At 37.6% G+C, this 24,860-nt stretch overlaps 5 protein-coding genes across 9 annotated transcripts; 3 read left to right on the top strand and 2 right to left on the bottom strand.

The window, feature by feature from the left end:
* Positions 1 to 670: 670 nt before the first annotated feature.
* LOC117624204 (alpha,alpha-trehalose-phosphate synthase [UDP-forming] 1-like) lies at positions 671 to 9,044 on the top strand. The gene is made up of 18 exons (XM_034355345.1): positions 671 to 767; positions 1,651 to 2,047; positions 2,264 to 2,361; positions 2,570 to 2,958; positions 3,487 to 3,601; positions 3,756 to 3,857; positions 4,192 to 4,342; positions 4,986 to 5,074; positions 5,381 to 5,429; positions 6,049 to 6,149; positions 6,570 to 6,757; positions 6,991 to 7,108; positions 7,528 to 7,704; positions 7,784 to 7,906; positions 7,998 to 8,085; positions 8,211 to 8,341; positions 8,442 to 8,540; positions 8,638 to 9,044. Exons 2-18 carry the CDS (start codon positions 1,672 to 1,674, stop codon positions 9,022 to 9,024), a joined length of 2,781 nt encoding a protein of 926 aa, XP_034211236.1. The 5' UTR covers positions 671 to 767; positions 1,651 to 1,671; the 3' UTR covers positions 9,025 to 9,044.
* A 16-nt stretch (positions 9,045 to 9,060) lies between these two features.
* On the top strand, positions 9,061 to 16,725 carry LOC117624205 (subtilisin-like protease SBT5.6). 2 transcript variants are annotated; one of them, XM_034355348.1, is made up of 11 exons: positions 9,061 to 9,242; positions 10,384 to 10,414; positions 10,982 to 11,082; positions 11,181 to 11,373; positions 11,479 to 11,667; positions 11,980 to 12,091; positions 14,234 to 14,795; positions 14,909 to 15,009; positions 15,130 to 15,487; positions 15,572 to 15,788; positions 15,924 to 16,725. In XM_034355348.1, exons 3-11 carry the CDS (start codon positions 11,014 to 11,016, stop codon positions 16,460 to 16,462), a joined length of 2,340 nt encoding a protein of 779 aa, XP_034211239.1. In that variant the 5' UTR covers positions 9,061 to 9,242; positions 10,384 to 10,414; positions 10,982 to 11,013; the 3' UTR covers positions 16,463 to 16,725. The 2 variants fall into 2 exon arrangements, with proteins under 2 accessions (XP_034211239.1, XP_034211238.1); XM_034355347.1 differs by lacking the exon at positions 10,384 to 10,414.
* Positions 16,726 to 16,789: 64 nt separating this feature from the next.
* On the bottom strand, positions 16,790 to 19,759 carry LOC117624206 (pentatricopeptide repeat-containing protein At4g18975, chloroplastic). Of its 4 annotated transcripts, none has more exons than XM_034355350.1 (9): positions 19,639 to 19,729; positions 19,434 to 19,533; positions 19,193 to 19,331; positions 19,020 to 19,091; positions 18,783 to 18,883; positions 18,469 to 18,565; positions 18,133 to 18,276; positions 17,389 to 17,601; positions 16,791 to 17,213 (listed from the first exon to the last, which is right to left on the bottom strand). In XM_034355350.1, the coding sequence occupies exons 3-9, from the start codon at positions 19,250 to 19,252 to the stop codon at positions 17,004 to 17,006; spliced, it is 897 nt and encodes a 298-aa protein (XP_034211241.1). In that variant the 5' UTR covers positions 19,253 to 19,331; positions 19,434 to 19,533; positions 19,639 to 19,729; the 3' UTR covers positions 16,791 to 17,003. The 4 variants fall into 4 exon arrangements, with proteins under 4 accessions (XP_034211240.1, XP_034211241.1, XP_034211243.1 ...); XM_034355352.1 differs by having other exon boundaries at positions 19,434 to 19,508; positions 19,639 to 19,654; XM_034355349.1 differs by having other exon boundaries at positions 16,790 to 17,213; positions 19,434 to 19,759.
* Positions 19,760 to 20,070: 311 nt separating this feature from the next.
* LOC117624224 lies at positions 20,071 to 20,934 on the bottom strand. Its single transcript, XM_034355368.1, has one exon. It carries the CDS (start codon positions 20,932 to 20,934, stop codon positions 20,071 to 20,073), a length of 864 nt encoding a protein of 287 aa, XP_034211259.1.
* Positions 20,935 to 21,414: 480 nt separating this feature from the next.
* Positions 21,415 to 22,177, top strand: LOC117624225 (splicing factor 3A subunit 2-like). The gene is given in 2 exon segments (XM_034355369.1): positions 21,415 to 22,146; positions 22,149 to 22,177. Coding segments are annotated over 2 exon segments (705 nt in total). The 5' UTR covers positions 21,415 to 21,470.
* The last annotated feature ends 2,683 nt before the right edge of the window (positions 22,178 to 24,860 follow it).

The following is a 24,860-nucleotide window of genomic DNA, read 5'->3' on the forward strand; positions in this document are numbered from 1 at the left end:
TCACACGTGGAACTTGTGAGATTTGCTACCCGCATTCCGTGAACAGTGAAACCAGACCAAGGGTTTCAATCAAAGGAAAGATTTTAGAGGTTCTAATATTTTTTTGGAATATTATCGCTTGTATTTAAAAAATCATATTTAATTTACGTTTTTATGTTGTTATTTTATTTCAAAGAAATTTAAAAAAAAATGAGTGGATGATGACTATTTTAGAGTACGATAACATCTTCCTTCATATACTTTAAACTATTACCTTAATTTCTGCATTAAATCAAGAGAATAAATGTATCCAAAAAAAATAATAATAATAATAATAAGATATTGTGCTATATTCACATAGAAACATAGTTCACTGCTAAGTCCTAACTCCTAAGCTGCACATATATATAACATAGTTCATCTGCAGTGCACTGCATGGCCAAACCAAAGACAAAACAAAACAAAAACAATCTATGCTCTGCCTCTTTTTTCCTTTTCGTTTCGGTGACTAGAGCTATATATGGATAATCTTCATCTAAAATCATCTTCATCACAATCGGATTGATTTTTGAGATTTTTCTGCATTTTTTGGTGTGACCACAGCCACCCCCCAAAATATCGGTTGGCCAACTTTCTCCCACGTTTATATCCACTTGGCCTCTCTCCTCTGCTTTTTTCAAAAACCAAAAAAAGCAGGGTAAGGGTCACTCTAACATTTTCGTCTTGAATGCGAGAGAGACTCACACTATCTGAATCCAACTGAGATCTGCATTCTGCATAACTCTCCGGTCAGACTCCTCTATTGGGTTTCTTCCATTTTCTATTTTATTTCATAAAGTTTTTGTCTTTCCTGGAATTGTTGCATTGTTTTTTTTCCCAGGATTCTTGGCTTGTGTTTTTTTATTATATGCACCATTGTGTAATTTTGACGGAATTTTATTTTTGTCGTGACATGCGCCCTTAATTTGATCATGCGATTTTTTTCTTTCTTTCTTTTTTAAGTGATATTTTATTGTGGGCATTTTTGTTTTTTGTTTGTTACTTGAGTTTATTTACTGTGCAGAAGTATAACAATCATATTCATGTTATCACTTTAGCTGGGATCAAGAGTCTTTTATCTCTGCAATTTCTTGGACTCTGGATAATGTGTATAGTTTAACTTTTCTTATTCTATTTCCTTTTACCATTTTGATTTCACTGTCCACTGATATTCACTGAAGTGTCAATTCCTTTACAGTATCTGAATTACTGCAGTATCCTCCTGCTGCTAAATTGTTATTACTTGGTTCATAATTGTTGTCCACAAAACTATATTGAAGATTATTTTAAGCTAGGGAGACAATCGAATAAAACTATGGCAAGCACTTTCATCCATTGCAGTATTTGAAATGTGTGGTTGAATATAGAAAATGTGCTCGAAAATAGGTAATACAGAAGAAAGATGATTGCTTGTGCTTGCATATATGCATGTTGTTTGTAAGACTTACACACTTAACAAATATGTTGTATTAATTTGAGTGCTTTCAGTTTTAGTTGTATCTGTGTTGAAGTGATTTGAGTATGAATAAATGATCAGCTAGAAACGTTTGTTGTATGAGAGCTGATATACAACATGAATGAGTAGATGAATATTGTAGGAATCACCTATAACAATTTGCAAATTGCTTGCAGCCTTCTCTGCAGGACAAGCATATGCCAGGAAACAATTATAACTGCAATCCTTCCACACCCAGAAGTAGATTGGAAAGGCTTCTCAGGGAAAGAGAGCTAAGGAGATCAAACCGCGTTTTGCATCCAATTGAAGATGGAAACAGACAGGCAGAACTCTTAGGGAATGATAATTTTTTGACTGAGGGTGAAAATTTTGGTCTATTTAGTGAGGAAGATTTTCCGGAAGGGGTTGCTGCGGCAAAAGCTTTTGCCGATGGATGTGAATGGAAAGAGGGACGGGCTCCTAAGCAACGTTTATTGGTGGTGGCTAACAGGTTACCTGTCTCTGCAGTTAGGAAGGGTGAGGACTCATGGCAGCTTGAGATGAGTGTAGGAGGGCTAGTCAGTGCACTTTTAGGTAAATGATAATAATCATCTGGTCTTATCCTTCTTGTTTTCAGTGCATGCTGTCCTTTTTGTTTTATTTGCGTTCTTTTTAGTACCTCAAAGAGCTTACTTTAGGTTTACAGATAATATTGTTTGCTTCATTTGTCTTTCCTTCATTTGTTTAAGGCATGTGTTAAATTCCATAATGGCATCAAAGGTTATATTAAGCTTTGTTGTTTTCTTGAAGGCGTGAAGGAGTTTGATGCAAGATGGATTGGTTGGGCTGGTGTAAATGTACCTGATAGTGTTGGACAAAAAGCACTGACTAAAGCTTTAGCTGAAAAGGTTCAAAACTCTTGATCTCCTCTTGAAATTTTCATAGAATTCAAGCTAATAAGCTGGCCATCTATAATGTCACCTCTGCCCCCTTCCCACATACTCAAAACACGGACACACTGGCATGTGAAGTGCGCACACACACACACACACACAGAGACATACAAGCTGTTTGATTATGCATCAAGGAAGAAAAAATTTAATTTATTTATTGCAGAGGTGCATCCCAGTGTTTCTTGACGAAGAAATTGTTCATCAATATTACAATGGTTATTGTAACAACATCTTGTGGCCACTTTTCCATTATCTTGGACTTCCACAAGAAGACCGCCTTGCAACCACCCGAAGTTTCCAATCTCAGTTTGATGCATATAAGAAGGCAAACCAAATGTTTGCTGATGTTGTGCACAAACACTACCTGGATGGAGATGTTGTTTGGTGCCACGATTACCACCTCATGTTTCTTCCTAAATGCCTAAAAGAACATAACAACAAAATGAAAGTTGGTTGGTTTCTCCACACACCTTTTCCTTCCTCAGAAATACATAGGACACTGCCATCTCGATCAGAATTGTTGCGATCTGTTCTTGCTGCTGATTTGGTTGGGTAAGACATGTATTTTCCACAAAAGTGTTTCAAAATGCTTGTCACATTTTATTATTACTTCTTCTGCATAATATCTCATACAATTAATTAGTTACATATGTGATGCTTGAGGTCTTATACCTATAGTTCTTCAGATTTCCTCCAGTTTTGAAATTGGAAATAATAGAATTGTTGCAATGGTGACATCCAAGGCCTCGTGTCAAGTTTCTCAAGGAGCTTGATCCAAGTTGTAACTTACGATTACATTGCACATACCCTTCCTAAGATTTCACAGTTAATTGAAGTGTTTTCCTATTGTCAGGCACCCCAATTTTATTTACTTTAATACTGAAAATTCAATAGCCCTTAATTTGCATAGTGAATAAATTTTAAGCAGCCTATTTTTTGCCTGCTTATGAACAGATTACGCTGTCATTACACAATAAAATTCTGTCAGTATTCTGTTGTGAAATGTGTTCTGTATGGTATCATATTATGTTATGGCTGAAGACCACGCCAGTTTTGATGGGCGGATTTTTCAACTTCCAGTTTCCATACCTATGATTATGCAAGGCATTTCGTTAGTGCTTGCACTCGTATTCTCGGTTTAGAGGGTACACCTGAAGGAGTAGAGGATCAAGGAAAGCTGACTCGCGTGGCTGCGGTATGTATAAGCTTTCACTTTTTCATTTTCCAGATGGTTATCTGTTCACCTGGTTAATCAGATGTTTTATCAGCATATAAAATTTTATCAATATGAACTCTCCATCACTTAATGATCCTCATGATACCCCATTTTTACCCCCTTGAAACTATAGTTTCCAATTGGGATAGACTCAGATCGCTTCATTCGAGCTCTAGAACTCCCTCAAGTCCAGGAGCACATGAAAGAACTGAAAGAAAGATTTGCTGGCAGAAAGGTAAGAACTACTACTTTTTCCCTTAAAATTTAAAATCACCATTTCGTTATTTTGCTGATTTTAATTGAACTGCATCCTATGCCATTATATCTTAACTTCTACATTAAATTTATTATGTAAGGCATACTCATGAAACACACCCATTGTTCACCCTAGTTCTTGTGCCTGCTGCTTAATGATTGTGTCCTCTGTTCATGGTTCTACACATGACCAAATGAGTTTGTTCTGTGCCAATGGTTTCAATTCTGAGTCCATGGCCTTCCTTTACGAGCTTGCATTGCCCATGTTCATTTCATTTTCAAATACTTAAATTGTTCCAGTCAACTACTGACAGGTAATGTTGGGCGTTGATCGTCTTGATATGATTAAGGGGATTCCTCAAAAGATTTTGGCATTTGAAAAATTTCTAGAGGAAAATTTGAAATGGCGTGATAAAGTAGTCTTGCTGCAAATTGCTGTACCGACAAGAACAGACGTTCCTGAGTGTAGGTTCCTTCTCAATATATTTGAAGCCTTAAGTTGGTATTTATTCATTTATAGTGTTCCATATTTATTCTATTCTATTGTAATACTTGCTTCATGGGGAAGTTGGACAGTTAATGGATCATATTACAATGTAATATTGTTCTTTATTATTATAATTTCTAGATTAGTGCAGAAGTACTGAATTTCTAATTACTGTGTAAAATAAATAGTATTCAGATTAATCTGTTACTGTGGTGCAACCTTCTGCAACTTAGAGCATGAGTTTTACGATGCATGTGTATTAACAGTTTTTTCATTGTTTTCTAGGTTGGTTTGCCCACTTGGCCTGCTGTATATGTATTATATTAAAAGTCTTTAGTTATTACAGGAGTATGTAGGACAGTTGGACAAAAATGTGTACAATAAGAATTCAGAGTATATCTTTCAATAAGCTTTCTACAACTTAAATGCACTAACTTGTGTGAATATCAAGTGCATGGAACTTATATATAAATTGTTGCATTTCTACTCATCAATGTTTGGTTTGATCTCCTTTTTTCCCTATAACTTGTCCTTCTGTTGATAGCCCTATGATGAAAATTCAAATTCAATATCACCTTGAAGAATCTGATATGCGTTTATGCTATGTGGTTTTTGTCACAGATCAAAAGCTCACAAGCCAGGTTCATGAGATTGTTGGACGCATTAATGGGAGGTTTGGAACTCTTACTGCTGTTCCAATACATCATCTGGTTTGTATTTATCTTGTTTACTTCCAATTTTATATCTGTAAAGTATCTTTCACAATACTAGATATAGAATGGAACAAGAGATTTCGTTGATTGGCTGTGTGGGATTGAATTATGAATTGTCTAAGTTGGCTTGTCAGTTCCAGAAATTTATGAAGCTGTGTGGGAGATGTGAAGCTAAAATTAGACTACCATCATGTTAATGATTGAGATTTTGGCTCATTTTCTCATAAATTTCCTCTTTCAACTAGTGTTCCTAACTCGTATCGTATGTGAAGACTTCTAAAGCATCTTCTTCTTTATTTACAGGATCGATCTCTTGACTTTCACGCATTATGTGCACTATATGCTGTTACTGGTACTCATTTTTGTGCCGTAACACTCACTGCATTAATCATTGTTGTCTTTAATGATAAATAAATTTTCTGAAGTGTTGCCTCTTTTGACAAACCACTGGATAATCTTTGTTTACCCCAATATGAGGTGGCCGAGGCATTTAAAGTGTTAAATGAAAGAATACTTCTTCAATTTCTAGCCAACAAAAATAAAAATGTACTATATGCTGATATTGATAATGGAAGAAATCATTCAATTGTCAAGATAACATTGTACATCTGAACTGTTAATTGGAATCTATCAATATTCAGTTACTGATAGTTTAAGTGTAGCATTTCCTCCAAAATGGATGCACTGCATGCATGTTCTTCTGGATCCGACTTTGAAATGGAGAGGGTTGATTACAGGGCGCACTATCTATCTAATTGTGGGTGGCCCAGGCCATGGATGGTGTGTATTAACAACTGGCCGTCTCCATTTCTGTAGAAGGGGAAACACCTTTCCCTGCCCTCTCTATTTAGGAAAAAAATGATTTTATGTTTTGCTTTATCCAGACTTTAGATTGTCATGCTTTAACATGGTTTATGTACTTCGACTTTGCACGGGTAATATTCCTTTATTTCTTTGACTACTATTTTCAGATGTAGCCCTTGTTACATCTTTAAGGGATGGAATGAATCTTGTGAGCTATGAGTTTGTTGCTTGCCAAGCTTCCAAGAAAGGAGTTCTCATTCTAAGTGAGGTAACTTAAAATCCCATGATTCAGTTTTGATTATATTGTTCCAAATGAAACCCCAAAAAAAAAAAAACACTTGAGAGAGAGAGAGAGAGAGAGAGATCCATACGGCTTCTTCCAGTAACAGCTAGACCGTTTCAAGGTTTCCAGAAACTAGGCAAATGTGACCTTAAATGTCAGTAAGCAATATGATGGTGGATAAAAGGATTAAATCCTGTTTCAGGGGTTTGTAGAAGTATTATCTTACGTTTGCTGTTTGGAAGCAGGAGGAAGAACTTTAGTGGTGTCTTAGCTTCTCTTTTAACCCATCACAGTAAAATCTTCTAATTGTATGGATACAAGATTTATCAAGTTCTAGTAACTAACCATTACAGTCATAGTTGTTTAAGTTGCAATTTCTGTTCTGATCATTCTGTTCATTTCTAGTTTGCAGGTGCAGCACAGTCACTTGGTGCAGGGGCTATATTAGTGAACCCGTGGAATGTCACAGAAGTAGCTGCTTCCATAGGTTATGCTTTAAATATGCCAGCTGATGAAAGAGAAAAGCGTCACCATCATAACTTCATGCATGTAACAACTCACACGTCTCAGGAGTGGGCTGCAACCTTTGTAAGGTGTTGATCGAATCATGGTGCTGTAATATATATATAGATTGTTATACTATAACTCATGTTTGTGTATTTTCCTTTTAGAGCTAATTGTGAAACCACTAGATAAGAAAAGTGATTAAAGGGCAATAGATGTTTAATTCAAAAATAGTTCTTCTGCTATTACATAGCTTTTGCACTCTATTTCTTTCCCCGTTTCTTCAAGTTCATGCTTAATGGTGAATTTTTCATTTATGTAGCGAACTCAATGACACAATTGTCGAAGCTCAACTAAGGACGAGACAAGTTCCTCCTTTACTTCCAATCCAAGTAGCAGTTGATCGTTATTTGCAATCCAGCAATCGATTACTTATACTGGTATGCTCTCAATGCTTTTTTTCTTCTTTTTCATTACTGGAAGTTGAATTTTTTATTTAGAACGTGGAAATTAAGTAGGACATGTCATGACATAAATGTATATTCAAGAATCTTTTGTGGGCAACTCTTTCTTGGAGCATACTTGATTTTTACTTGCATAAGTACAAGTAGTTGAAACAATGTCAGAATAACATTATTTTCAGTGAGTTAAAAAATCTGTCAATTTTACAAACTCAAACTTACCCTACAAGCTTGTGCTTGCCCCCCTTTTGCTTATATGTGAAAACAAGCAAGTTTTCACAAATCTACTCCAATTTGAAATGGTTGTAGCAATTAATGACTTGGATTGCACAAGGGGTTTCTAGGCCCGAATTTAGATTATCTCCTTCATCTTCATCGTCACTGTGTTTCCATTGCAGGGATTCAATGCCACTTTGACTGAACCAAAGGACACCCTCGGAAGAAGGGGTGGTCAAATTAGAGAAATGGAACTTAAATTGCATCCAGATCTCAAGGAACCCTTGAAAAAGCTTTGTGATGACTCAAAGACAACAATTGTTGTCCTCAGCGGAAGTGACAGAAGCGTCTTGGATGATGTACCATTACCTTCTTTAGCAATCCTTTGTTTCCAGCCCCTTGCATGTTATACTTTTGGACTAACAGCTTGCTATGCAGAACTTCGGTGACTACAACATGTGGCTGGCAGCAGAAAACGGGATGTTCCTACGTCTTACAATGGGAGAATGGATGACAACAATGCCAGAAAATTTAAATATGGATTGGGTCGACAGCGTCAAGGTTCATTTAGCAATTATGTAACAGTCTTCATTGACTTTGGAATGAATTTCATTTGTAAATTGAAATTTCTGACATTTGTTCTGGATTTCAGCATGTTTTTGAGTATTTTACTGAGAGAACGCCGCGGTCTCATTTTGAGCTTCGTGAAACTTCACTTGTATGGAACTACAAGTATGCAGGTAGCAGAGTCGTTGTCTTTCTTCTTATTATAGTTTTTTTTTTTTAATTTTGGTTAAATCTGTGATACTGCTACATTTTTGTTTCCTCCATTATAAACTTATTGCCACTATTTCTATAATATTAGACATTGAGTTTGGAAGGATCCAAGCAAGAGATCTGCTGCAGCATCTGTGGACAGGCCCAATCTCAAATGCATCTGTTGATGTTGTCCAAGGTGGTCGATCCGTGGAGGTCCGAGCAGTTGGTGTTACAAAGGTACATGCATTTTAATTAGATGGGAGTCCTATTTCCATATTTTAGATCAACCTGATGATCCTGTTTGTTGATCCTATGTGTTGCTTCCATGTATTTTCAGGGTGCAGCGATTGATCGTATTTTAGGAGAAATAGTCCATAACAAAGGCATGAAAGCACCAATTGATTATGTCCTGTGTATTGGGCACTTCCTACCAAAGGTCTGGTTCTTCTTGACTTATTAACCTAATCATCATTTTTGCCGTAGAATTTTTAATAGTTGAAGAGTTTGTCACGCACTTGGATTCGTTGCTTTAGGACGAAGATGTCTACACATTTTTTGAACCAGAGCTTCCTTCCGAGGCACCACCAACTGTTCCTAGACCTACGGCAGCCAATCCTGCCATGACATCTGTGCCAAGGATTTCCACAACTAAAAGTGGTTCCAGAGCAGCTCGCCTTAAGAAACAACGGTCCTTGTCAACTTTGGAAAAGAGAGCTACGGTTCATGGAATTGGGAATGCTTGGAGGCCAACACTAACGCGTGATAAAATGTCTCTGCATGAAGGTTCTTCAGTGCTTGACCTCAAGGGTGACAATTACTTCTCTTGTGCTGTTGGACGAAAGAGATCGAGTGCACGATATCTCCTTGGATCATCGGATGACATTGTCACTCTCTTGAAAGCGCTGGCTGAGGGTTCATAACGGAGTTCATCATATGACAGCCTAATTCCAATGCTGCTCAAGCCAAAAGGTGCAGAACCAAGCATTGAGATCCAGATAGCATGGTTTTACTGTGACATTAGTTGCAAGATTTTTTTCACAAATACACACCAATTTCTTCCCCTACAATTTCCAACTCGACTAGCTAGACGGGTTTTGAGATCCACAAAACGTTAATTCTGTAGCTAGAAGAAAACAAGGTATTGCTTATATAAATATTCAGATTATTCATTAAATTTGAACAAAGCTGAAAGGAAGAAAAAATAAATCGATATGGTTCCTGTCACATTAATCCAAATTTTGCAACTATGCTTCTTGTTTGATTAGCTATCATACTTTAGCAGGCTGGCATAGCCTATAGATCAGGCTCTGTTTTTCTTATCTTATTTTCTCTGGTTTTTGAAGCCAAGTCTTTTTTTCCCCAAATATTATGTCCCAACTTTAATTTGGCAGCTTTCCCATATACCATGAACCCCTATAGCTTATGGGTAATTAGCTATAAACATTGAGAAGGTCTCACGTTTCAACCAAGTAGCAAAGCAAAGCAGTGAAGCAAGAGCTGATATAATCAAGGACCACAATCCCATAGTGGAGCAGCCCACCATTTGACATTCTTGAAATGGACGTACCATGTCTTTCTCATGCATGCATATAATATGGGTCATCCATACGAGCAGATTTCAAAGAGAAGTGAAATCTTAGAACTCATTCAGCATAAACATCTTGTAGGATGCACCCGACATTGTACTTCAATTATCTGAACCGTCTAACCATCTATATATATAAAGTTGGAAAATTCTATGATTTTCAAACCTTGGAAAAAAGTTATAACAAGGTGAGTGGTGGCAAGAAGAAACGTGAGATGCAAGGGATCACCAATTCTCAGATAGGAGGGCATGGGAGAATTATTAGTTTGTAATTGACAATGCTGCTAGTTGTAAGCATGGGCCGATTGGGTACAATGATCCAGGCAAATCCATCGGCTGTGCATGCATGCCTTGAAATTTTGGGTTCCTTTTGAGCCCACAAATATATATTTTACTTTAGACTTATACACCAAGCGGAGCTCCCCCATCTAAGGCCTAAGCACCCTCTACCCAAATATATTTTACTTTAAAATTTGCTTGCATCATTTTTGTGACTGAAAAATTATTTGGACCCACGAAGACAATTCCTTTTCCCATCGATTATGATTGCTATAATTTGAACAGATTAAGCTCAATGATGACATAGTGAACAGTTAATATGTCCATGTTGCAAAAATAATAAGTTCTTTGATTGAAAAGGTTATACCCTTTTGTCTTTGTCTTCATCTAATGTTTCGAATATTATTCTTTGTAGGAAAATTTAATCCGAGCTTGGATTAAGAGAAGTAAGTTTGAAACATAATTTTTTGTCGTTGCAGAGAACCAAATACAAATCACATACTTTTGTGCCACACATATGACACTTACAACCAGACCTTAAAAAAAGTGCACAACCCAACGAATTTTCACGGAGAAACCTGCAAACCTATCCAATCATATTGGTGTATGAATTTATAGGACCTCCATCTTTGAAATCGATACAATTAGATTGGATTGAATTGGATTAGTTTGGAAGTTTGGATGGATAGATTCGTTTTAAACACTTGTACGATCTAATTAGCAGTTTTGGTAGGAGTCAAACTTCTTTTGTTTTTTTGTTTATTCTTGATAATGAGGGGCTCTACGTTACATACTAATAATAGTCAACTAATCCTGTAAAGAAAGAAGAGTCCAGTATAAAGTAAACACTGCAGATGAGTGCTGGTAGGAAACATGTATCTATAATATAATTATATATGTATACAAAATTTCATATAGGTCCCTCCTCTAAAAATGAGGGACCTTTTGATATAGAGATAAGAATTTGGTTTTAGATTCTTTAACTTATATATAAGCACTTGTGATCGGTCCAGGATTGTATGCACTACAATCTTCAACAGTACCAATGAAGACATTTTTCATCTTCTCTCTCCTTCTCCTTCCTCTCTTAGCCTCGTGTGCAGAACGAAAACAGGTCATTCTTCTTCTGGCTATGGAAATCTGTTTTTGCTCCATTTTATATTCATCTTTTTCCTTTGTAATTCTTATAGTGGTGGAGTTTGGTTATGACAGGTCTACATAGTGTACTTTGGTGAGCACAGTGGAAAAAAAGCTCTGCATGAAATTGAGGACACACATCACTCATATTTGCTCTCTGTGAAAGAAACAGAGGAAGAAGCCAGAGCTTCTCTGCTTTACAGCTACAAGCACAGCATCAATGGCTTTGCAGCAGTGCTCACTCAAGATGAAGCTTCCCAGTTATCTGGTAAACCAAACGAATCAAAATCCCATTCAGGATTTGCTTAATTAAAAAGAAAAACCCTTCTTCTCTCTCTGTTTCTAATACTGCAGAAATTAATGGTAAGTGCAGAGTTGGAAGAAGTTGTTTCTGTGTGGGCTAGCCACCCAAAAAAGTACTCTATGCACACCACAAGGTCATGGAAGTTTGTAGGCATAATGGAAGAGGAAGAGAGGCATTGGACAAGCAACAAGATGGGAGGAGACTTCTTATCCAAAGCCAGATTTGGCAAGGACATCATAGTTGGGGTCCTTGACAGTGGTAAAGAAACTAAAAAAAGAACATCAATATAAATCAAACAATTTCATATGTGACTTCTGTTGTCAAATGACTATTTTCACATGTGAGTTCCTTTGTGTTTGTGTGTCTGGGAAGCAGACAAACTTGTGTGATAGAGTGATAACACTGTTTTGCTATTTCGACATGCCAAGTAGAAAAGTTATTACACGTGTCACACTGTAATTAGTTGCGAATAGCAAAACAGTGTTACCCTCGTTCTTCACAAGTGTTTCCCATGGTAAAGAGGGTACGATTGGGTGCATGTGATGATGATGTGATTGATATTGTGATCAGGTGTCTGGCCAGAATCAAAGAGCTTTAGTGATGAAGGAATGGGACCCATTCCAAAATCATGGAAGGGAATCTGCCAATCTGGACCTGGTTTCAATTCATCTCACTGTAACAGGTGAGTTTGCTAAATTTAATTGTTAATTCCTTCCTTCCATCTACTTTCTTTGATATGTAGCCATTTTTCTGTACAGCTAATTGTGCTGGTCTCAGCCATTTAGGCAATTAGAGTTTTTTACATGTGAAGTGATTTTAATTCCATAACTTATGGCTAACTTTGCGCTTTGAAACACATATTTAACTTCGAACTACTTTAATTTCTTGGGGGTCCATGTGGTCTTCTATGTTTTCTCTCTCTTGTCTTGAGGAAATACTTCTCCAGCTACCACTTAATTTTCTGACTTGGTGATTCTAGTGTGGTAAGATTTTTACCCTAGAAGCCTAGCTAGACCTAGACCTAGACCCCACCACACTAGAGAACATGAGATGGGTTAAGAATGAGCCAATAGAAGTATTGCATGCCTTCCAAGTTCCAATCTTTTGACTTGGAAAATTTACAATATGAAAAATGCCATAAAAAATATCTCAAATCTTTTGACTTGGAAAATTTACAATATGAAAAATGCCATAAAAAATATCTCAAATCTTTTGACTTTGAATGAGGGTTGTTCATGATTTTTTTATTTCCTGGATATTTTGACAGAAATGGGTTCTGCACAAGTGTAAGTTTTGGGAATGTAAATGAAATGAGAAGCCTTTGCTGATACCAAGGAATTAGAGTTTTAATCACTGATTAAATTAAAATAGGGTTAATTATTTTATTAGTCTCTAAATTTAGATTCGATTTACATTTGAGTACATCAATTTTCAAAATAGTTCTCGTGATCCTTTAACATCACTTTCGTTAGGACAAATGGTCCTGTCATCAAATTTGTTAACTTTTTCAATTAAATACAGGGGCAAAATGGTATTTTTAGATAAAAACAAAAAAAATGAATGAAAAATTATATCTTTAAACTGAAGTTAACAAAATTAACGATAGGACCATTTGTCCTAACGAAACTGAAGTTGAAGGACCACGAAAACCATCTTGAAAATTGAGATACTCAAATGCAAATTGGGTTTATTTTCAAGAACTAATAAAACGATTAGTCGATTAAAATATATATCCTTCTTTATATAACAAATTATAAAATTAGTTTATGTACAAACAAATGAAGATAGCAGTAGATTTTTTGTGGGCCTGGCTGGCATGCACGTTCTTCTTGTACCTTTCCTTCCATTGCATGAAAGAAGCATTGTCCAGTGACTTGCATAATTGATAGACACTTGTCTGGGATAATTGAAAATAAATTTTTGAAAGTATTTCTGGCCCTGCATAATTGATAAATATTTCTGCCACTTGACTTGCATAATTGACAAATAGTTGTCTGGGATTATTGAAAACTGAAATTTTAAAAGTATTTCTGGGCCTGCATCCATCATCCCTTGCTTGTTTGTTTCAATCAAACAAATAACTGATTTAATTCTATTTTGGATGCTTTTGTTTCACATCTTGTGAACTTTTGGCTGGTGCCCTGTGACCCTGGACTTCCAGGCATTTGCCTAGCCTATAGAGGGGATTGGAAAGTGACCCTAAAACCAGTATGGAGCCCATGCCAGTTTCCAATTATTTATGCACAGTTCTCAAACTATTTTTCTTCTCAGAGAAAGAGACCACTTCAATTGGGCAGTTCAGTGGTGTTTGCTCACTTCTGTTATCTCAGTTTTATATGAGTAATGCTACTTGGATTACACATTGCATCTACATCACGATTTTAGTGGCTGTAGTTTTCATAAGTTTCACTCTCATCTTTATATTTTCAATTGCATCATATTTAGTTCATGTAGTTTCCAAATTGTTTTAATTCGAGAAGATCCCTCAACTATCGGTAATTTCATGTACAAATCTTCTTGAATTGAAACAATTTACAAACTATAGACTATAGTGACCAAATTAAACTCAAGGGAACGAACATATTGGCCTAACCCACATTTCCATTTTTTTGACTTATCGTTAGACAGTCATAGTTTGTAGCCAATAATGTGTTTGTAACTTGTAAGAAAGACCCATTGGTATAATTATTTCTAACAATTTTAACTGAGTGTGGAACTTGGAATTTCATTGCAGCTAGTGAAACTAGCTAAGAAATAATCAAACATTGTGCTTAAAATCACAAGTATATGACACGTAGTTTACCCTTGATGACTTGTTTTGCAGGAAGCTCATAGGAGCTCGCTATTACCTCAAAGGATTCGAGCACAACTACGGCCCTCTAAATGCCTCAGAGGACTACCAATCGCCACGTGACATGGATGGCCATGGCACACACACAAGCTCCACCGTGGCAGGACGGCTCGTTCCCAAGGCCTCGGCCATCGGGGGTTTTGCCCGTGGCACCGCCTCTGGGGGTGCCCCATTGGCACACCTTGCCATATACAAAGTGTGCTGGGCAATACCAGGCCAGTCCAAGGCTGATGGCAACACATGCTTTGAAGAAGACATGTTTGCAGCCATTGACGATGCCATAGGCGATGGTGTTGATGTACTGAGCATATCAATTGGCACAAGTCATCCTGTCAATTACACAAGTGATGGCATTTCTCTTGGAGCATTGCATGCTACTAAGAAGAACATTGTGGTGGCATGTAGTGCTGGGAACTCTGGCCCTGCCCCGGCTACATTGTCAAATCCAGCTCCATGGATCATCACAGTTGGTGCTAGTAGCCTCGACCGGGCATTTGTCTCACCTGTTGTGCTTGGAAATGGCATCAGACTTGAGGTAATTAAAAGAGCACATATTTTTTAAAGCATAATTTGGTTTAGTTTTGCTCCTAAAATTTTAAGCAAAACAAAAAAATGTTAGTTCTGAAAATGTTTTGAATCAACATTCAGGGAGAAACAGTGACCCCAAGCAAGCTGGAAGAGAATAACATGTACCCTTTAGTGTATGCTGCAGATGTTATCAACACTGGTGTGCCCAAAGATATGGCAGGGTGAAGTTTACGATTTATAATTTAATTAATTAATTTCTGTGTTTCTTGAGAGATGATTAGTAGTCACTTAATTGTTTTTATTAGCTAATTAATGACTTGTAAAACCCAACGTGGCTGCAGACAATGCCTTCCAGGCTCTCTCTCACCTGAGAAGGTTAAGGGGAAGATAGTGTTGTGCATGAGAGGTAGTGGGCTGAGAATTGGAAAAGGCATGGAAGTGAAAAGGGCAGGGGGTGTTGGTTTTATCTTAGGCAACAGTGCAGCAAATGGGATTGAAATTGCTTGTGATGCTCATGTTCTTCCTGCCACTTCAGTGCTTTATAAAGATGCTAACAGAATTCTTAAATACATCAACTCTACGAAGCATCCAATTGCAACTATTATACCAGCAAGGACAGTCTTGCATACAAAGCCAGCTCCATTCATGGCTTCCTTCAGTAGCAGAGGCCCCAATGTCATTGACCCTAACATTCTGAAGGTAAATTTTTTGACTTTTTTTGCAGTGATTATAGCCATGTTCTAATGGTTTTTAAACTTATACTCTCTTCCTTCACCCGAGCAGCCGGATATCACAGCTCCGGGACTGAATATATTGGCAGCGTGGAGTGAGGCTGATCCACCTACCAAGTTGAATGGTATCGATCACCGAGTTGCTCAGTATAATATCTACTCTGGAACTTCAATGTCTTGCCCTCATGTAGCAGCTGCAGCAGCACTTCTCAAAGCAATCCACCCAAGTTGGAGCAGTGCTGCCATAAGATCTGCTCTCATGACCACAGGTAAAATTAAATACTAGAACATTTTGGAGGCATGACAGGACACTTGATCAAAGAAACCGGTTTGTGTTTGATCATAATTGTATGCATCGCATTGTCATGACCCAAGATGTCCAACTTTTATTGTTTGCCTTGCAGCTGAAATAAGAAACAACTTGGATATGCCATTGAATGATGAATCAGGAAATGCTGCTACTCCCTTTGCATATGGCTCTGGCCACTTTCGTCCCACCAAGGCAGCAGACCCTGGCCTTGTATACGATGCTTCATACAGAGACTACCTTCTATACATGTGCAGCATAGGAGGATTCAAGGACGTCGACCCGAAATTCAAGTGTCCAGGATCGCAACCCACAGCAACCAACCTGAACTACCCTTCCATTGCAATCTCCAAACTCAATCGCGCCATCACCATTAAGAGGACAGTCACAAATGTTGGAGCGGGCAAAAGCATTTACTTCTTTACTTCCAAACCGCCTCTGGGAATCTCGGTTAAGGCCTCCCCGAGCATGCTGTTCTTTGATCATGTTGGCCAGAAGAAGAGCTTCACAATAACAGTAAAAGCAAGAAAAGAGATGCTTAGCAAGCATGACAAGGATGAGTATGTCTTTGGGTGGTACACATGGACTGATGGACTCCATACTGTAAGGAGTCCCATTGCAGTGTCTTTAGCTTAACAAATCTTCCTGTGGCCACTTTCATCTCTTTTAGATTTTGATTCAAGTCATAGGAGGAACACAAAAATAGAGATAGGGGACTCTTTGTGCATTGAGTGCTTGACGGGTTGCAGGAGCAAGGGGCTTTTACGGAATATTTTCTCCATGGAGTCTCAATCCTATTTCACCCTTTTTAGGATAAACGAATAATAAGAAAACTCTAAAGGATGAAGAACTCTGATAACAAGAGTTGATGTTAACAACACCCTGTATCAAAACCGTAATTTAAAAATGCAACAATGGCTGCATCTAAGGAAAATAATGTACTTACATAAAAAGATCCAGATATGCTCATCTCAGAAAGTTATCATTACTTCAAATGGATGCATACAGAATCGTCGATCTTACAACGGAATTTTATCTTTAGCATGTAGCAATGAATCTTACCTTATATCTGTACATATCTTCATCTATGGGTAAAAAAAATGGAGAAAAAGAAAAAAGAAAAACAGATATCACGATGAGATTGTGCATCCTCAAGTCAATGCCAGCAAAGTCCATTTCAGTTGCTTAAGTTGTCATCTTCGTCCCATGCATTAGTTCTCACTTTAACCCTTTCACCCTTAAAGTGAATGTACTTCCATTTACACTGGTATCTTCTTAAAACAAGTGTCTTGTTCTCTTCTTGGCCTAGTTCCTCAAAAGCACGTGCCACCCTCCTGACAGTATCTTCATCTGGTTTTACACCCAGCTCCTCCATGTCTGCAAATACCTGAATTTCTCAGGAAGCGATTTAAATCTTAGTATTAAGATGATATTTCCTATTCATCTTCAACTTATGACATTTTTCCAGAATACTGTACAATATACCTTACCATGAAAAAAAAGAAAAAAAAAGAAAAAGAAAAAAAAGAGGTGGAAATGCTAGTGGGGTGGTATTGCATTACCTCTATTATCTTATTTTGCTTGTCATGATGATCATACAAAGATATCATCCTAGAAAACAGCCGCTTTGAGATAGAGCGTGTATGCGTGTGCAGAATCATGTTCCACAGTGATTCAGCCTCATCTACCCTCTGATCCATATCAAATGCCAGCAGAAGGGTGTCATATGTTCCCATTGTTGCTCCATGGCCTTTGCTCAACATCCACTTTGCCACCTAACCAGCACTAAGGATTAGCCATCTATAATGCATCCATCCATTTGCCTTATTATGGGGCCTTACTTAAACTTTTGCTAATCAAACAAGTTAATCTATATACAAAAAATTATATCCCTAAAACCATTAGAACAGTTAAAAATGAGAAGACCCAGCATCTAATAAGGCTGGTTAAAGAAAAAAGAACCTAAGAAGGCTTAGAAAGGCTAAATTAATTATCCAAAGCCACCTCAAGGCGTCCTCTGTGTTTTCATGTTAAGTGGATTTGTCATGTTTAGTTCACCGATTGAACATGGATAAGTTATATTCCACATGCAATGATACCATAAAGGAATTATGCACATTAAGTCTCAAGTTGAACCAAGCTTATTTGTATACTACATAAAAAGTGAATTTTCCACTTGTTTGACAGTTACATGAATTCTCTAGAAAACATTCATTAGATAACAGGGGTCATTAAGAGCAGGTTGCACCTAAAGTAAAGCAGTACCAATTCTACACAATCCGAAGTACAGTCTAAAGAAGCCATACCTGAATTACACGCACCCATTGACTCCTCTTCCTTAGGATTCTCAAGGCCTTAACAGCTGCAATCAATGGAAACTCAGTCTCCCAAGCTGTCCATTTATCTAATGCTCCATAAACTGTCTCTTTCTCATTAGGAAGACCAGAGACCTGTCATTTCAATGTTAATGAAGAAAAAACAGAGCAGCAACAGGATCTCAAACATTTTATCTAAAATCTGGAACTTTGAAATAAAACATGGTACACATCCCATACAAACAATAAACGTGTTTTATAAGGTTATAAAGCTTGAAAGAGAAAAGGCAAGATTATGAAACTTAAGAAAAGGGAAAGAAGACTAACAATTCTGACGAGATTGAGTGCCTTTTGCCCAGACCCAGCCGAGTCTCTTTTCTGCCATAAGTGGTGCTCTTTCCTTCCCACCTTCTTGATTGTTTTCCTACATTTCATGCAAAGTACATCCTTTTGGAGCATTATGACAACCTAAAGGCCAATGACTACATAAATGACATTTCGTAAATAGCTATAGATGTCAGTTTATACTAAAACAAAGTGCAGCCAAGCATTTGAACCAAAAAGCAGCGTCTTGAAGCATTTGAATTTTTACATTGAAAAGCACATATTAAGTTAATTATAAAGAAAGATAGAAAACTTACTTCTCAATTGCTTTTGGACTGGTTAGAGGTTGTCTACTTTGCTTGAAGGAGCACTTGACATTGAATGCATTTATAGACATCGTGTGATGTAGAGAATTTCTCTAGGAGAAAAAGAAAGATAAGGAGATGAAGACTGTTAAATGAAAACTTCCAAGTTTTAGAAATCAAGCGGGAAAGTAAATGCATGACAATTTTTTTCTTGCTTTCCTTAACAATGGGGTCGACAAATTGAGTTACCTTCCACAAGAGAGAAGTTCTACAATTAGAAAAGCCAAACCCCAATGACAAAGTTGCTTCAGTTGCCTTCATCTAATGAGTCAGCCAAGAAGTGAAATTAAATACCCAAGTAGAATAAGGTAGAGTTGGAAAGAAATGTGACAAATTATGAATAAGGTCGCTCAGTTGTTCACCTGATCAATTCCTGGTAAGGGGAACTGACAACAAGTAGAATTTCCAGAACTCACAAACATGCGTCTTCTCTTCTTTAATTTTCAATATTTTGAGCAGTTCGCATCAGTCTCCTCTCCTCTGTCACAACACAGTTTCTCACTGTAAAAAAAAATTCTCAGTAACCGCCTTAAATCGTTGCACCCATACGGATACAGGTACAGCAATACGAAACCCACCCAACCAAATGAATAAGAAGAAAACCTTGAGCTGCGTAAGAAACCCACCCAACCAAATGAATCTGAGATGGAGATGGCGACGGCGATGGGTACGACGGCGCTGGGTGCGAAATGGGTATAAGAAGCTTAGAGAGCATCAACAACTCAGCAAACTTGAAGATGAAGCCGAATATTTGGTGCATAAACATAAAAGTCGGTTCAATTGTTAGCAAATAGAAGAGCGCACATACCATGGGGATTTGAAAAATCTGGGTTTTAAGCGTTAGAAGCTGTAGAGGTCATAAGTTACAGAGGCAAGGCCAGAGAGAGAGAGAGAGTGCGTGTGGAACTTCCATGTGGATTGGATTTGTCATTTGTGTGGGCTAATGTGAGTTTGGGCCTGGACTTAGATGTACCGCATTGAGCCTGTTAGTCTGCCTAGGGAGATTTTTTATTTTTTATTTATTTTAATTTTCTAATATAAAACTTAGGCGGAATCAGAAAAACAAAACACAAGAAAGAGTAAAACCAAATTATATTGTATTGTATTCTAAATGATCAATCTTTGTACAAAACTAATAATCCTTTGTGAGTAATTTGCTGACATTACAAAACTGGTTTCTGTATTGAAACCTCAAAACTTGCCGCATTTCCAAGTCTCCTCATCAAGTCAGGTAATTTCGTCACCAACGTGAACTTTGTTCCTCCTTCCTCCACCGCCCTCCGGCTTTCTGATAACCATCATCACCGAGAAATCTCGTCGAAATCTTATATCTTGAGTTCTGCCACCAACTGCCACCATTTACATCCGACTTGAAATTTCCCCAAGAAACTCCATGACCACCTCTTCCATAATAACTAGTCTTCCTTGAACCATACTTCCATTCATCACGTGAGTAATTATTCTCCCACTTGTTACAAGTGTTGCTGCCCCATCCTCCACCCATGGCTGCAGCTTTGCTCTGATGACCAGAAGCAGGCTCCCAAGGATTTTCATGAACATTTTCTTTATTTTTCAGATCCTCTTCGAAGTCACCCCATGTGCACGCAACCGTCTCATTTGAGACCGTCTGATGAAGGCCAATAATGACAACATCCTCAGGATCTAGGGTTTGACCATGATCATAGTAGTAGGGTTTAGGTTCCCTGCTCCTTTCCAAGTCCAAAATCACCTCAGGATCAATGTTGGACGAGCTCCAATCTACATCATCAATATAAGCGTCAGGATCCGGCAAAGATATGTTGCAAGGAAGGCCGTTGATCTCCGCCCAGAACCAGCTTTTCGCATCGTTGAATGCCTCCTCGGCAGCAGAATCGTTCCATTGAACAATGTTTTTGTGGAGAGACAGATACTTCTTTGTTTCTACGAGTTTTCCCCATGGAACTGAGCCAGCCCTCATACAGAATTGCTTTTCCCAGGCAGGCACGCTCACGCTGTGATCCTGTGGCTTTCTCTTCTTCTGTAATGAACTCCAATGATTCTTCCACGGTTGAGAATAGTAACCACTGTGGCTACCACCTTCACCTTGTTGTCTTCTCCAACTCATAATTGAAACCCTAAGAAATACAACAAAGGCCAGAAACAAATCAAGCACACAACAACAGAACGAAAACCAAAGATTTTTTGTGCTTGCAGAACAAACAAGGACCAACTGAGTTTAATCACAAGTTGTAGAATGAAGCAAAAGATTGTGTGACACTACTATATATATGGACCTAGTAATCCTGCAAGAATTAGGAGAAGAAGCTTTCCTAATTCTGGTAGGAAAAACCTTATGTATTTTAACCATAATTCATCATAATCCTACAAGAATTAGGAAATGCCTTTTTTTTTCTTTCCTAATTCTTGTAGGAAAAACCATAATTAACCTTAAGGCACTATATTTTAACCATAATTCATTCATAATCTTACAAGAATTAGGTTTTAATAATTCTTTTAGGAAAAAGCTTAAGGCACTATATATTTTAATCAACATAACATCGTACAATCAAAATATTCAAGGACTACTTATCCAATATAATTCTCTCAAATCGTAAACCCGTCAAGACCGAGAGGAACAGTCAGTGACTGAGAACTGAGAAGATGGACAGAGAATGGGGTTCAAAGCCGGGCAGCGGCGGCGCCGCCTCCTCCCAAAACGAAGCCATCAACCGCAAAGAGCGTCTCCGAAGACTCGCCCTCGAGACCGTCGACCTTGCCAAGGACCCCTACTTCATGCGCAACCACCTCGGAAGCTACGAGTGCAAGCTTTGCTTGACACTGCACAAGAACGAGGGCAATTACTTGGCCCACACGCAAGGAAAGAGCCATCAGACTAACTTGGCACGGCGAGCTGCTCGTGAGGCCAAAGAAGCTCCTCCTGCTCCTCAGCCCCTGCAGCCTCAAAAGCGCAAAGGGAACGTCCGAAAATCTGTCAAAATTGGTAGGCCTGGTTACCGAGTGACGAAGCAGTTTGAGGAAGAATCAAAGCAGAGGTCTCTTCTGTTCCAGATTGAATATCCTGAGATTGAATTTAATGCGAAGCCACGGCACCGTTTTATGTCATCTTATGAGCAGAGAGTTCAATCTGTGGACAAAAGATACCAGTATCTTCTCTTTGCAGCCGAACCCTACGACACAATTGCTTTTAGGGTTCCTAGCACAGAGATTGACAAAACCACTCCCAATAAGTTTTTCTCAAATTGGGATCCAGACTCTAAAATGTTCACATTGCAGATATATTTCAAAACTAAGGCACCGGAGACGAACAAACCACAACCTCCCCTGCAGCAAATCGTCCAGGAGTTTAATAGTTTAAATGATATTGGACCGGCACACGTGCTCTCACGTCACACTCTACCTGATTATTGAGCCTTAGTCACATCTTTTAGTTGTTATATATGTTCCTAGTTTATTTCAAAAGTCTTATGTTTCATTTTGTTTCCCTTATAAACATTGATGTTAGTTTCGAACAAAAAAAAAAAACATTGATGTTATGTTAGTGTTGAAATTGAGAAGATATGTATGAGGATTTTTGCAACTTTTCTTGTGCCAATTTCTTGTCAAATGTTTTTTTTCTTTTTGGTGCCAAAAAAGGAAGTTCTCAAACGGTGGATTGGATTTGTAATTTATGTGGGCTATACATTATTATGGACATTTAGCAGCTGTCCAGAGTAAGCCAGACGTATTGGGCTTGGACATCCTATATGTTTACCCAAACAAATTTTTCAACCCAAAAAACAAAACAACAAATAAATTCCATGTTTTGTGGGAATTTAGGGGTCGTTTGGGAGTGATTTTGGATTAGCCTATCCAGAATCACTCCCAAACGAGTCCTTAATCGCTTAGAGAAAAGGTCTTCAAAGTTCCTGGTTTTCTGGGACTAATGGCTTGCTTTGTAATTAATAAACTTATAATTTATAACTCAAGCTCTTGTTTAAAATTAGTGACAACTAGCTAATTATAAATTTTATAATTTATAGCTCAAAATCTTGTGTTTTTTTTTTTTTTTTAAAACGATCCAATGTTATGATGTGAACGCATTGTATTACGTATGTTGGACATAACTGGAGTGAATCACATGCAGCTTATATGATATAAGGTTTCGTAGAATATCAGCCAGACCAAAACATAATGTATGTCCATTGTTATACCTCCTCATATCTTTGTACATCTATATTACCATAACTCTAAGGAAAGAATAACAACAAATGCCACTCAACTTTTTTTATTTTTTTATTTTACATTAATTCAAGCCACTTAACATTTCTTTCTTATACTTTTTTTATATAAAAAAAAATCTTTCATATTGAGAGAGCCGATAACATTCTAAACGGATATTAGGAGTGCTCCAAACCACTACATTTGTGTGTTCTTCTTAAACTTTTGTTTAACAAAAATGACAGATTTTGAATCGCATTATTATAGATGAGATTGAAGTCCTATTCAATCATTTATTAGAGATGAGATTGAATAACATACTTACAAATATCTATCTACCAATACCAAACCTTATGCGTAACTAGTCGTTTTCACTAAAAAGAGTTATGTACGTTTATCTAACTAAGGCATTCAAAGCTTTCTCAATGGTGTAAAGGGTTTTTTTTTTTTTTTTTTTTCTAGTGGACCACATTGCCCCTATCCCTATGGTTTTTGCATTGCTTGTTTGTTTGCTTATTGCTCTCGTTTTTTTTCATAATATTGTTTTGGTTAAATCACCTCAAATTATATAGTTTGGTTATAAGCACTTTAGATTAATATGTTATAGAATTTATTTTATCAAAAGTTGGATTAAAATGTGACTCATTCATTCTCATCGTATGTTCATAACTCCATTTCCTATTTTAACTATTGAAATGTAAATTTTGATTGGAATCACTAACCGATTTAAGCGCTTCGCTCAAATTTGATAATTTAACATATTTTAATTTTATATTGCAACTCTTCAAAAGACGGGCTAATAATATTTGTAGTCTACACTACTCTAAATTAATCTAATATATGAAAAATGGGAGTCGAACTTGCGTATAAGATAGCGGATTCACTGTTGTATACAAGTAGCCTACCTCACTTGTGCAAGGTTGGCTAACAATATTTGATTAAAATGATGACAACTTACTCTATACCAAGGGGAATATACCCTCAAAAGTCCACCTTCTCCCTTTTCACAAGTTAACAACAATAGTTTTTTCTTTCTATCTCTATAGGCATTATTAATGGGTTTTGTTTGGTTCCTGAACATCAACACCAAGACCTACCATTTTAGAAGTCCTGAAAAAGATTGCTTCACCCAATTATTACACGAAAACAACGGCGGGAACGTGGCACCCAAGCACAAATCATTGAGATTCCGCCTCGTGTAGCTTGCGCCTGTGTGGCCGGTGACGTCATCTCCCACGTGTCGCTCCTCCACTGGCTTGTCGTATTCGAAATCATTCTTCCCTTATTACGGATAAATTAGGTGGACCTCAACCCACGCTCTCGGGAACCGGGAGTGGGCCCCACTCTCAAGCGCAGGATGAGCCGTCGGATGCGCCGAGCTGGCTGATCCTTAGCTTTACACCGACGCCTTTACCACCTCCCAATCATTGCTGAATGTTACAGCTCTCTCAACAAGTCACCACCGCAGGTTGGTTACTTACTGCAAGCAACTCGGCTCGGCTTGTCCAGTGGCTTCTCATGTTTATACATTACAAATGAAATCCTCTTGAGATCTTTAGTTCCGTACGTATCAAACTAAAATCTAGTAATTTATATTCATAGGAAAATTACTAAACCAAATACTAGAGTTATTATACATATGCCTTTTCGTAGCTAATTAATCAGTAATTATATTATTTTTCCTATAAACATGCTTGATAGTTGCCCAGCTCTCGTCAAATATCTTCTACAATAGATCTTAAATTCCTTTTTCTTTTTCTTGTGGACTTTCTCTTCTTCTTTTTTTTGTCTGGAATTTGAACCTAGACGCTTATTTGATCTTGATGCAATTAT

Source organism: Prunus dulcis, chromosome 4, assembly GCF_902201215.1.
Source record: "Prunus dulcis chromosome 4, ALMONDv2, whole genome shotgun sequence".
NCBI lineage: Eukaryota > Viridiplantae > Streptophyta > Magnoliopsida > Rosales > Rosaceae > Prunus > Prunus dulcis.

Coding starts and splice junctions, on each gene's coding strand:
- LOC117624204 (XM_034355345.1), top strand. CDS start 1,672: ATGCCAGGAAACAATTATAACTGCAATCCTTCCACACCCAGAAGTAGA. Junction 2,959..3,486: donor CTTGCTGCTGATTTGGTTGG/GTAAGACATGTA, acceptor TTCAACTTCCAG/TTTCCATACCTATGATTATG. Junction 7,109..7,527: donor GCAATCGATTACTTATACTG/GTATGCTCTCAA, acceptor TTTCCATTGCAG/GGATTCAATGCCACTTTGAC.
- LOC117624205 (XM_034355348.1), top strand. CDS start 11,014: ATGAAGACATTTTTCATCTTCTCTCTCCTTCTCCTTCCTCTCTTAGCC. Junction 12,092..14,233: donor AATTCATCTCACTGTAACAG/GTGAGTTTGCTA, acceptor CTTGTTTTGCAG/GAAGCTCATAGGAGCTCGCT. Junction 15,010..15,129: donor GTGCCCAAAGATATGGCAGG/GTGAAGTTTACG, acceptor ACGTGGCTGCAG/ACAATGCCTTCCAGGCTCTC.
- LOC117624224 (XM_034355368.1), bottom strand. CDS start 20,934: ATGAGTTGGAGAAGACAACAAGGTGAAGGTGGTAGCCACAGTGGTTAC.
- LOC117624206 (XM_034355349.1), bottom strand. CDS start 19,252: ATGTTTGTGAGTTCTGGAAATTCTACTTGTTGTCAGTTCCCCTTACCA. Junction 19,092..19,192: donor CCTTACCAGGAATTGATCAG/GTGAACAACTGA, acceptor CTGACTCATTAG/ATGAAGGCAACTGAAGCAAC. Junction 17,214..17,388: donor AGCAAAATAAGATAATAGAG/GTAATGCAATAC, acceptor TGAGAAATTCAG/GTATTTGCAGACATGGAGGA.